The 12,787-nt window shown below is 32.8% G+C and overlaps 1 protein-coding gene and 2 long non-coding RNA genes across 3 annotated transcripts in view; 1 reads left to right on the top strand and 2 right to left on the bottom strand.

The window, feature by feature from the left end:
* Positions 1–1,948: 1,948 nt before the first annotated feature.
* Positions 1,949–12,787, bottom strand: part of LOC117151483 — a 20,655-nt gene continuing 9,816 nt past the window's right edge. The window contains exons 2-5 of the long non-coding RNA XR_004461459.1: positions 10,658–10,661; positions 10,299–10,308; positions 7,940–7,942; positions 1,949–2,166 (exon numbers count right to left, since the gene is read on the bottom strand). This is a non-coding gene — a long non-coding RNA (uncharacterized LOC117151483). The remainder of the gene's footprint in view (positions 2,167–7,939; positions 7,943–10,298; positions 10,309–10,657; positions 10,662–12,787) is intronic.
* On the bottom strand, positions 2,491–3,463 carry LOC117151484. Its single transcript, XR_004461460.1, has 3 exons — positions 3,361–3,463; positions 3,123–3,190; positions 2,491–2,849 (listed from the first exon to the last, which is right to left on the bottom strand). It is a non-coding gene; the product is annotated as an uncharacterized LOC117151484 (long non-coding RNA).
* The window catches only part of LOC100744174 (transmembrane protein 43 homolog), a 24,831-nt gene continuing 17,254 nt past the window's right edge, over positions 5,211–12,787 (top strand). Inside the window, exon 1 of the mRNA XM_033320033.1 lies at positions 5,211–5,805. Within this exon, the coding sequence (XP_033175924.1) occupies positions 5,710–5,805 (96 nt within the window). The 5' untranslated portion in view covers positions 5,211–5,709. The remainder of the gene's footprint in view (positions 5,806–12,787) is intronic.

Genomic DNA, 12,787 nt, shown 5'->3' with positions numbered 1-12,787 from the left:
CAGGAACAGATTAGTGCTTCTGGAAAGCAATACTTTTTAGCAGTATCAAATATTCCTAGGAAGCAGCAGTTTTGAACAAAACATTGAAAGCATCATTTACTACTTCCAAAAACTCTAATTGGAAATCTAATTTATCATACCTAACGCTAATTCTTAACGCAAATTTAATAAAAATTTTATACTACAAATTACAATATTATAAAGTTAATTAAAACTTTCAAATCTAACATTAAATGACCGGAAACGAGATGAACTTTAATATATATTGATCTTCAAGAAGTTCTAACAATTTATAATCAAAATCACTAAAGACAATCGCGCTGTCATAATTCGCAACACTAAAGCAAACACGATTATCATTCTTTCGCAACTCTAATCCAAACCGTAATCATTCTATCGTGACACTAATAAAAGCCGCGAAATTTTTACGCAACTCTAATTTAAACCGTAATTAATTTCTCGCAAACACTAATAAAAAAAACGCGATTTACCCAACGTGGTTAAGGACCGACATATATATCGGCCAGAAAAAAAATACTATAACTACAACTACTAAAAGCGAGCATAGTGACAAAGTAGTAACGAATGACTTTCCATGCTCTGGGTGATCCAGAGAATGGAAAGTCATTAGTAGTTGCTCTATTGAATGGCAGTTTGCCGAGCCTCTTCGGCTTGTAGCCTCTTCTTTCTTCGAGCGCAATGCCCGCTGAAACTTAGATCTAGACTCGAGTCTCTCTAATCACAAAATAAAAAATAACTTACAAAGGTAAAATAAAAATATAAATCGCGGACACTATTCCCCGTGTACATGGATGAGCAAGGATCATAGTGATCACTGCCCGTTCGCATGTGCATGCTCGAGCAATAAATAAACGTTCGCTTCGAGACCCACTCGCGATCGCGACCACGATATTCGAAAAATCGATGGATAAAGCCAGAGACGAGTTTCTCCACTCGTACCAGCTTTACCGTCGATTTTTCAAATTAAATTTCCTGAAACAGGTTGGACACGAGAAACGCGCCTACCCGACCAGAGACTGTGCCAACCTGCCCGGCCCTACCTACTTATAATTAACATTCACACCAGAAAGTAAGCTATATCTAACATAGCCCTATATTTAAAAGTGACAAAACAGGCACACCAACACACTCACTCCACGATTCTCTCACATACCACCCGGGCGCAAGGACCTATACTAGGGAGACGTCCCGGGACGTCTCCGACACCCGAGTTTGACACTCAACTTTCATACTCTAACTTTTACGTACCTTTTTCCTGAAATCGACTGGCGATGGCTAGCGACCATCATACGTTACGTGTATATTGAAATTCTAATTATGTTTTTAATATATTTCAATGTTAACTTTAATTAATACTCATGATCATATTGTATAAATATTCATAATCTTGTATTATATCATTTGAAAAATTAGGATATTCTTAGACTAAATGGTATAATATTTAATACCATTGTAATTTAATATAATTATATATTACTATTGCATTAATAACACTTGTGAAACTCATTAATATTTCAGAATTATATGGGTTGAAATAAGAAGAAAACGACGTAGTTCCACGACCTAATCACACACACAATGTAGAAAATACGTCGTGCTCGATACACTAACGCAACGTCAGTCGCTGAGACAATGTTAAACATATAAACTATAGTCATCATGCCCACCGCTTTTCTCCCACCCAAGTAGCACCTGAGCACGTGAGTGAGATCCTGGCAATGGACATGGAAGGGGTTAAACCTGAAAATCCTAAGCTAAAAATATGATAAGCGTATCTATTACGTTTTGTATCTAACGGGCTAATATTCGTTAATTAAAGTCTACTTTATACTTTATTCTATTAATTTAATGAATTACTGAAATGCTAAATTTGAATGAAGAGTTAATATTTATTCACTTGTTTTTTATCATATTTCAAAAAATAAATTGAGCTTCAAAATAATACAAATAGTATTTATATCAATAAATAATAATAATGAACTCTACATGAAATATTAATAAAAATATCCTCAGGCAATTCTTCCATCAAAACACATCTTTGGAAACTAAGAAACATTCAAAACTTGTTTTGATTCTGAATCTGCCTGTCGCGAAGTGTTTTCTTGTACGTAACATTTGATACATTCTTGGACGGACAAAATTAGACTCCATACCTTTATATTTCACATTTAAAATTTTACTGAAATTTTACTGTCTATGGAACTCGAACAATAAAATTGTTCCACATTACCGCAAAACACAAGATAAAATTAAATATCATTTATAATAAAAATCAATAATAGCATTAACAGTGAGTATAATAATTTCAATCATAATTGCAATTTTCATAATGAAATCGGAGGATATCCGACTTCTCCACTACAGAATACTTAAACGAAACTATTTTCATATTCATTGTTTACTCACATATGTTTGTTGAGTATTTGATATTTGCAAATATAAAATCATTCTGGATATACTTCCTCTCCTCTATTCATTCTTCATGTGTTATTATCAACATTCGAAAACGCGGTGTACAAGAAAACCTATCCTGAACTGATAAATAAAACACATACAAGAAAATGTTACTACTCGCGAGTATAATAAATACCCGCGGTCACTATGCTCGTCAAAAATTCAACGTAATACAACCAGTCACCCGTGTTGCTTCAAACCTTTCATTCTACAACATGATTGAGTGACCAGAGGAACAAAAATGCATGCGACTCACGATTAGTTGCGAAGAACGTTGTCATCGATGTATTGTGCCCTATGGAACGTCATCGTGAAGCCTATCATTAGACAGGAATCGTTGAATCCCATGAAAAAAAGTAAAGACTGGAAGAAATCTATAACAAAGCATAGAATATTATTGTACAATTCGTCCTTAAAGACAGTGTTAATTATTTAGAAAGTTTGAAATAACAGAAGATTGATCTCTATAAAACATAAAATTTTAACTTGTCTTTATTGTTGTCATATTGTATTAATTGTCATAAAACTTTGACTTGAATGAAAAATTTTAACTTGTCAAATTTTCAATCAAATTCCATTTTTTAATTAATTATAGTTGACATAAAATACAAGGAATTAAATGAAGTACAAAATACAAAGTTACTTACATTCTTGGTTTTTTAAGCATCACTAAGTCCTTTCCAGGAAACAGGATGAAAAGGAAGGAATGAGAAACCTTTAACAAAATATGAATTCATATATATGAATAATTCCTTCTAAAAAATATGATGATTGGTTAATAATGTATATCGATTAAATATTAAATAACTGTCAGCATTTAACCAATAGAAAAAGAAAATAAACATATAAATACGTTTGACTTTATTAAAATAAATCAAATATTACCATTAGTCATCATGGCGTCCTTTTGAATTTTGTGGCGCCATTTGTAATTTCGTTGCATGTTCCTAACATCTCCAAATTTTCCGCGTAGTCGAGCAATAATCTGCACAAAAAAAAAAGCCGAAACATTATAACAAATGTATAAAAAGCAAATTATGTACAAAATGAAACAATAATCAAGCTCAAATTGCGTCTTGAAGGCTCATTATACGATCTACCGGCAAATGTAATAATCAACAAGACGATCGAAAAAAAATAGATAATCAAATAATAAATTATTTACTATAAATTATTCAATTAAAAAACGTATGATAAGTAAACGAAGTTACAAGAACGTAAGTGATAAAAGAATGATTATGAAAATATGTACTACGTAGTATAGAAATCGGTACCTGCCACGGAGTGACACCGATACACATCTAATCGCTTCGAAATTTGACATTAGACTGAACCCCTGCGGCGTAATTTGCCCTACGAATTTCGGAGTGGGGAAACTCCCCGGCAAGTCGATCACGTACGAACAGAAGTCGTCAAATTCCTGCAAAGGACGTTTTCGGTAGCAATACGTATTTCAATAGAACGTCTGAGCTAATACGTATAATTTGAACGAACAGAATTTATGGTTTTTTTATTTTATTTCTTCATTTATCATTCCTTAACTTAAACAATACAAACTTCTATACTGAAAAAATTGTTAAAGATAAAGAATAAAACTACATTCATGGATAAAATATTCTCCATTTTTAATTTAAAATTTTCCAATACACGTATATAAAATATAAGTACAAGCATTCACAAGTAACGCATTTGCACATGTTTTTAAATATTATCAAATCTGAAGTTCTTCCTGTAAAATATTATACCTGTTTTTTAGACTCTCAAATCAGGGTTGAAAAATATTTTTTTAATTGATAAATGTGAAAAATTTACCATTTCGATAATTATAATTTATATATTGTATAAATAAGGAAAATTATATTGTTTATATTTTCAATATAGCATGTATAGATTGAAATTCATATTAGAAACAGAAATTACAATCATCATTTTTAATTGTCGAAAAAATTATAAAACCTTTAACAATACTCCACAATTACAAACACAATTGCAAACATAACACAACTCATATAACATCAATTTTTCGTACCGGATCGTAAAGGATATTCAATACCTATTATTTTCTTCGTTTTAGTTAGTAAATTCGAATACTGTGCGTATATATACTGTGTGTATATATACGTTATACATACAATAAATCGAATTTGATTATAATTTGATACATCTTTAATCTAATAACTTAATTTTTACTATATCTAACGCACCAAAATATTATAATAGAATCCGATTACAAATTTCCATCCATATTATTCTATACATTTCACACATGTATGTGAAAGTGACACAATTCAACACTCACACAACACAAGTTTTTCAGGAAAAACGAAACACTATGTGCAAGCTTAAATGGAATGTGTGATTCTCCATTTTCAGTCCTGAAAATCCTTCTTTGACGGTTTTGATGTTCTTCGATCACATGACTAAATTATTTTGATACGGTGACACTTATTGTGACATTTTCGAAATACATGTGCAAATTGTACGAAATTATAAAATATCCATCAAAATATTTTAGTATATTATAAATTTAGTATAAATATTAGGTGCTCTGTAAATAACTATCGATTATACTCATTTTAAAATATATACATGCAAACACACCTTACCAAACATTCATACCTGTATATGTTACAAACACATATAAAGCTTCTTATTCCTCGCACCACATTCTTCAAAAACAAACAGAGAATAACGACGACAATCACATTCATCCTTCAAACATTTCAAGCTGATGTCTCCGCGGTATTTTTTGGAGTATTAGGTGTACGATAAATTCCACTGAATAAAATAGTACGAGTTGGTTTCTCATAGATGAAATACAAGAAAGGATGATTCGCATTAAAAATTGCCGGTTGCAATGGTCGTCCAGATCGGAAAGTGTAGAGAGCAGTAGCTGCAGCTGCAGTGGTGCCCTCTTCAGTGACTTCGATTCGCGCACGATGGACAGCGTCGCCCAAATGCAATGGATTTTCACCATCCTTAACGAAACCTCGAAGATCGGCAGCATTAGGCATTACCAATTCGCCTGCACCGATTGCATGAAGCAGCGTGCTTATTGGAAGATCCTTTTCGACTTCAAATCGCGGTAAGATAACATCGACTTGTTGAGGTGGTATACCGGAATCCAAGAGATCGCGGAGTTCTGTGGATCCTAATTCGGTGGAAATGCGTTCTATCAGTTGACGAACACTGTCTCTTTCCCCGTTTTGCTCAACGTCAGCGGTGGATTTTGCGATGGAAACAGATGGTGGGAGAAGGACGAACATTGAGATTTCATTGCCTTTATACGGCAGTTCTAGCACGTGCGCGCCAAGTACTTCGGAAACGACTGTAAGGAAAGATTATTTGTATTTATTTCTATTTATATATATTTGCAATGATATAATATGATTATAGCTTTCCTAGGCGGGCAAAAGAATATAAGTCAGAATTATTAGTCTTGTAGAGACGCACTTACAACATTTGAATTGCAATGTAAGATTAGGTGGTTAGATTTTGGATATGAAAGTTTATAATATGCAATGTCTTGTCCCATTTTACTTACAAAATATATACAGTATACTCGATTTAAAAACATTTTTCTTCTTTCGAAACTGATGACTTATTCTGACTAAAATTTTTAGTTTGACTTTTATTTATTTGACCAAACAGAATTTGTAACAATTAAAACGTTTTGCAACCAATTAAAAGCATATGTAAAAAGATCAATGTAGAATATATTAGCATACTTATCCTATTTTGATTAAAAATTTGAATTATACTCTTTTCGCCCATCACAGATTTCTGTAGATAAATTTTAGTCTTTCATAAATTTAAGATGTGTAACTTACGATGATTGAAATGTCCTGACTGCTTCATGAATGTAGTCATGGAATGTTGAGAGTTCGAAATGTAGAAAATATCTTTCTTAGAATTAGTTGGATTGAAACGACTTTCCCAAAGACCTTTGAAATATACTGCGTTAGCCAGGACCAAATCAGTATCTGCTCCAATACTGTTAACAGGAAGAAGATCGCGGATATGTCCTTTGGTCATGTTGCTCACCCATTGATTAATGTGATCACGAACCGCGTTTGGATTAGTATGAAAATCAGTCTTTTCCAGTTGGTCTCCAAATAAGTCCAACATACAATCTCGTACCTTTCTCGTGCTCGATATCCATAATCGATTCGCTGAGTTATACTCGTAACCTCGTGATGAATTCTGAATAGAGGAAGAAAACTAATTTAATGATTCATTCTCTAAATACTTCAATGCTATAATTTTAATGCTATAAAAAAATTCTGGTATTTTGGGATTACATTTCCTATTTATACCCCTTGCCTATTTTACGATAATATTAAGTATTATATTAATTATTACTGCATCAAAATTCATTAGCAGTAGCGCAGAAACTATTATTTACTTGCGATCGTCATAAATTTCATTATTTCCAGACATAACTTTTACAAAATTATCTAGCTACTAAAAAATAGAAAAATTTCAAGTAATGTAAAAAAAGATATTCTTTAGCCGAACATTATAGTCGCACCAACTCGTCACGAACAAAGGCAAGAATTATATAACTGATCAAATAAAATTGTTTACTTTATCTCATCCATCCACGTCGAGGAAACAAATATTACTCACGCGTTACATTCATAACTTTTGATTAAGAAATTCTATAGAGCTCTGAGGTCAAAACGCTTCCTACTTGAATTTCAATAAGTTCAACTACCTCAAAGTATCTAACTATACAGACTGCCAAGTCTAATCCGTTAAGAAGTGAAACAATACCTAAAAATTACGTAACATTACTGTGTAACAGTAGGTAACAACAAAAGGCATACATAGTGTTTTGTTAAAGTACAAAAAAATATATCAAAATAATATTTAAATAGTCAAACTTAGTAATAAAAAAAGGTGATTTCAAGTAAACTTTCAAGACGAGAAAGAGTATTGGACAAATCCTTGTAGTTTGCTTTCATAATTATAATTTTAAAAAGTAGAATTTATTGATGTTACGATTATGTGGCTCGCCTTGAAATACTTGCAAACACAAACGATAAATTATGCAACAGTTCCAGTTAAATCCTCACCTCTTGGTCACCTTGATTTTTGAGGGAATTCTCGTAAGCGTAATATCGTTGCACATCGACCTTGGACAGATCGTTAGGTAGGTGCAAGGCTTTTTTTAAGGAGTCCTCGGTGGTGCCTCGAGCACCGAAGTACGCCAAGGTCAGAGCCTGGTGAAGACTATGCGGACTGTAGAAGATGTTATCGCGTGATTCGATCAAAGACATCTTCTTAAGAGTATCGAGAGCGAATTCGAATCTCGAATTGATCACACCTTTCTTCGAGCCAACGCTCATCGTCGGAGGACTGTCGTTTCCGGTGAGACATTGTGCTGATACGTAAGTTACCAGCAATAGAACTGGTAACACCGACATTGCCTGAAAGAAAGAATGATTGTTGAGAAAATAACATTCTAAAAGTCTCTGAAGAGTCTCTCCTTCAAAGGAGTTGAATTATTGATAATAAGAAAATATGAAGTATTTAAAGTATAATAAGGGGAATTTAGGTATAAAGCAGTTTGGAATAGATATTACTATTTATTTGTTAGGATTTGTTTGATGAGCACGGTACACTTGCAGCTTTTTATGGAAAGAGTATGAATGGACGCTGGGGCGTTTGTATATTTTAAGTTGAAAGCAAGAAGTAAAAAATCGAATATACAATTATATAATTATGGTGAAATAAAACAAAGAACGTAAAGGAAAATACGAAAGACCAGAAACTAGGAAATTGAAACGAAATACATGCGTAGCTTACGCAAAGTTAAATTGCACCCTTCGGAAACGTCTACGGACGTTCGAGTAATTTCCTGTATCATTATAAAACTCCGAGTGAACGGCATTTCCATTTTATCATTGTGTCATCGTTGTTACTAGCCTCTATAGTCGCACAATTATAAACATTAAAGAAAACAAATAAAATGAGGAAAGTATTTTCAATCCAGCAGCTAGACGTTTCGCAACCTCTTCACATTTCGGTAGCCGTGACCTCTAATCGTAATTTATACAAGTTCTGAGATCACGATCGTAAGGTCAACAAATAAATCGTCACACACGTCATCCATATCTACGACACTTTTATGTCAAGCAGGGGAAGAGTTTCGTGTAGGAGTCACGCTCTATTTAATCACAATAACTTGCTTTGCAATTTTAGTGGTATCAGATACACTTATTTAGGGCAGAACTGGTTTTGTGCCCACGATGATAATCGTAGATTATGACAGTATCTCATTGTTCGTTAAAATACAAGTTTGAAATTTTTTAATTTCTTTTGTGAAGGAATAAATTTATGTTAAAATAGTTTGTTATGTTAGATTATCTTATGTTAAAAATAGTTCACAATTGGACAACGTTTGAATTAAATTTGTACTACTTGCTATAGAATAAACTGATACTAATATTTTACTTATCTATTATTAATCTTTCAATCCATTATTAAAATTATATTCATGCATATATAAAAATATATTTGACATCAATTTTACAGAAAATTTCATATAATTTAACATTTATTATCTCTCTGCCCTAATCTGTATTTTATTATATGAAAATACTCTAGTCTACCATATTATCAACAAAACAACTACCATTTTAGCAAGGCTAGTATATTTTTAAAATTACGACATCAGTCAATTATATGTTTGGAAATACCGTCATCATTTTTTAAAGAAATATCAACAAAATATTGACTCATTCGGAATGATTTAAATTTATAGTTTTCTTCTAGAAATGTTTTCATTGCCGATATCTTCCTCCGCGAAAAATTCATCGGTCTTCAAAAGAATTACTAAAGGACGGTATAAAATAGAAAGTAATGTATTCTGCTAATGATTAGGGCTAACTTCGTTAAAAACGTAAGATAAATATGGAAATGTTTTCTCGAAGGGTTCGGAACGTAATGGTAAAATTAGTGAAAATTACACGATCTGGGACGAAAGCAAGATAAACTTTGAGGCGAGTGAAAGCAACGAGCAAACCGTGACATCATAGTGTCCGGCTTTCTTGGTTGAAATTGAAGTATGACGAGCCTCGTATGACGAAAGCAAGAGAAAACACAACCACGCCTGTACAGTTTGTTCCTGATAACATACTACTTGTGGCACGTGGGAAACTTGCATGAATTATTCCACTTTAATTTCGCCTTATGCAAATACTAATACAGAATTTACGTAATTTCTTGCGACTTTCCAGTTCCTCGTTTGACAACCTTCAATTTCATCCCGTTCCACTGTTTACTATTTCATTATACGTTCTTCGGAACGAAACGCTCCGTGATTTATGAGAATTGCATCGTGTAATTTCTATTTTACACCTTTCAAGATTTTCTCCTATTTCCACGAAGTACTTTTACTTGTTTCAGTACTTAAATATTTATTGCCATTTTCTATTTGACTTGCTATATTCTTTTTTTTTTCATTATGTGTCTATCCTTTTATAAAAATGTTTCATCTTATGTTAGAAACAAGAGTGGAAATAATTTATTACGATACTGCGAATGGTTATGAATTCATAGCAAGTATAAAGATTCAAAAATCCACAGGATGCGCATAATACGAAATTTTTCAACAGCGTAAAAATAATATGAAATATGAAATCTAGAAACTCAAATGCGATGATCAGATAACTTGTATAATTTACTAGCAGAAGATTTTATTATCAAACTTGTTAATATTATACGGAAATTGTTTATCGATACTAGTAACTGGTAACTTGTAAAATTTTACTACGATTGTACAGTATAGCACAGGCAATAGCAGTTCACTATTTTACTGAAATCTTTCTCTCCGCAATGACATTGGATTTTTTCGTAATTTTTAACAGTACCAGTATTCACGAAGACATTTAAAATCTAACAATGCCAACAGAGACAATCGGCGAATAACAAGTGAATTCTTCGAACAGATACGTGTCCAACTTAACAAATAAAGCACGTATCACGCGTGTAATCAACCGCAGCCTAGCCTATACACAAAGTCAAATTAAAATCGAATTAACGCAATTCGTCAATCAAAAAGTAATACAATAATGACTGTACCAACGTTCCTTGTAAACGTTATAGTCAATTAAATTCTTGTGATTATGATTCCTCCTTGATGTAATACGAATGAGTAAAAATGTGAGTTAAAGACTGTCCTTCATGGTTCGAGGAAGGCTGATCGTAAAACAAAGCAACGAACATTTTCACTTCTATATGAGAAACTTAACAGCGTGAAAATATTAATGGGAATCAAAATATGTAGGTTACAGAAAATTAGTCAGATGCCAAAAAAATGACACATATTTTTTAAATTTTTACGAAACAAGTGATTGGGGAAAATTAGTTCATTTTTATTTGAATGGAAGAAAGTGGTCAGTAAATGTGAAAGAGGTTTTTAAAATAAATTAAGTAATTAAGAAATATTCATTTTTAAGTATTCCACAAGTTACAAATAATTGTTATAAATAATTAAACTTTGTCTGGATACCGGTGACTATCATCGATGACGGAAATGTTTTCGATTACGAAAAATCATGAATCAATTTTTCCCAAAAATCATAAAATGCAACTTGTGATCTCAACCGAGTTGTCAATTTACCTACTACAGCAGTTATTACAATGGTAAACAACCAATTTGAAAGATATATAAACCTACAGAAATAGAAGTATTTGATTGAAACAGAATATTTGAAGCACACACGATAGAATATTATTGACTTGATATCGGATCGATACGAGGTATGGAAAGAAACGATGGAAAGCGCAAAAAGTGTATACAACGAGATAAGTTATCACAGTTGAACTTTTCATTACGAAGACAACAAGAGTCATGTATAAAATATCACCCTTCTAGATTTAATAGGAAGTATTTACGTAAAATCTCTGATAACTAACGAACTCGTTACTTAAACATCGTTTAACTTAAATTATATATAAAATAAAAGAACTATTTCATTTTAGGAACAACTAACTTCTGAAGCGTCAATACATGCAACAATCGATGCATCGATACAATTTTCATCAAACTAATAGGATCTCCACAGACAACCTAGCTTCTCATTACAAAGATCAAATCTTAATGCGGCTGAGACAATGAAGATCTACGTTAACTCTACGTCGTTTCTACTGAATTCTAAATCGAGACTTCATCGAAGCGTCACCACTCACCGGTTTGAAAAACATTTCGTTGATCTGCACCTTCTTGCTTTCTAGATTTTCAAATTGTAAACTATCGGCTTAGATACGAAAAAACGTCCGACTGTTGCTCGCTACGAAACTGAACTGAGTGCGGAGAAGGAAAAGCAGAGTCACCGAGATGCCCGCGAGTAACTGGCTCCTCGACCACTTCCCCACCACGAGTTTTGCTCGTGAGTGGAGTCACATTTATTCATTGGACGCGAATCCTTTCCAGCGCAACAGCGCAAACCAACATTCACAAAGCCGATAGGTCGTTACTTCTGCGATATTGGAAATGCCTGATAGTAATGACTTCATTGTCAGGAAATCCCATACGAAGTCGGTGGGGGAACTACGTCATAATCGGAAATCGTCGATACAATTCATTATGTATGCGTAGCTATGCGTACACTTTCAATACATAGTTAGTTGTTCCGATGAAAGCGGATGTTAGGGTTGATAAACTGATACCTAAGTATCTTTGCAGAATATTTTCGTCATACCTGCGGCATAAATTAGTTTACTTGCGAGTACTCGTACAAAACCCGTAAGCTCGTAATTCTAATTAACATATAAATCGAGGCTAACGTATGTAAACCAGAGATAATACACCAGCTTGGTAGGTTTGGCTCCTCAAATTACATTTTCCTCGGTACTCTGTGCGGGTGACTCAAGGTTATTGAACTTGTTTGATTGCATTTAATTATACTACATTTTAAATAATTTTTCTCAACGACAGTCACTGGCACGAAGTCTATCCAATGTTCGAATTAACTTTTTAACGTTTGAGATTCTATAGAAAAGTGAGAAATGAATAACAGAGCGAAGACAATAAAAATATATAAAACAGAAAAGTATAGATATAGGAGATAATAATATTCCAAATACAAAGTAATATTCTCACTTTTATACGTATAAATAAAACATAAGACGTTTAAAAATAAAAATGCAATTACGAAACGATAATAACAAGTACGATACAATAATTGGCGCGTATATATAAACGATATAGATAATCGCTATTTATTTATTTTATAACTACAAGAAGATAGGAAAGATGTCAAGTGTCACAAGAAAGATGTCGTCGTTCCATCAACTCAAGCTG

This window comes from Bombus impatiens, unplaced genomic scaffold (assembly GCF_000188095.3).
Source record: "Bombus impatiens unplaced genomic scaffold, BIMP_2.2 scf_0225, whole genome shotgun sequence".
Lineage (NCBI taxonomy): Eukaryota > Metazoa > Arthropoda > Insecta > Hymenoptera > Apidae > Bombus > Bombus impatiens.
Note: the sequence above shows the minus strand (reverse complement) of the source record. Positions and strands in the feature narration are given on the sequence as shown.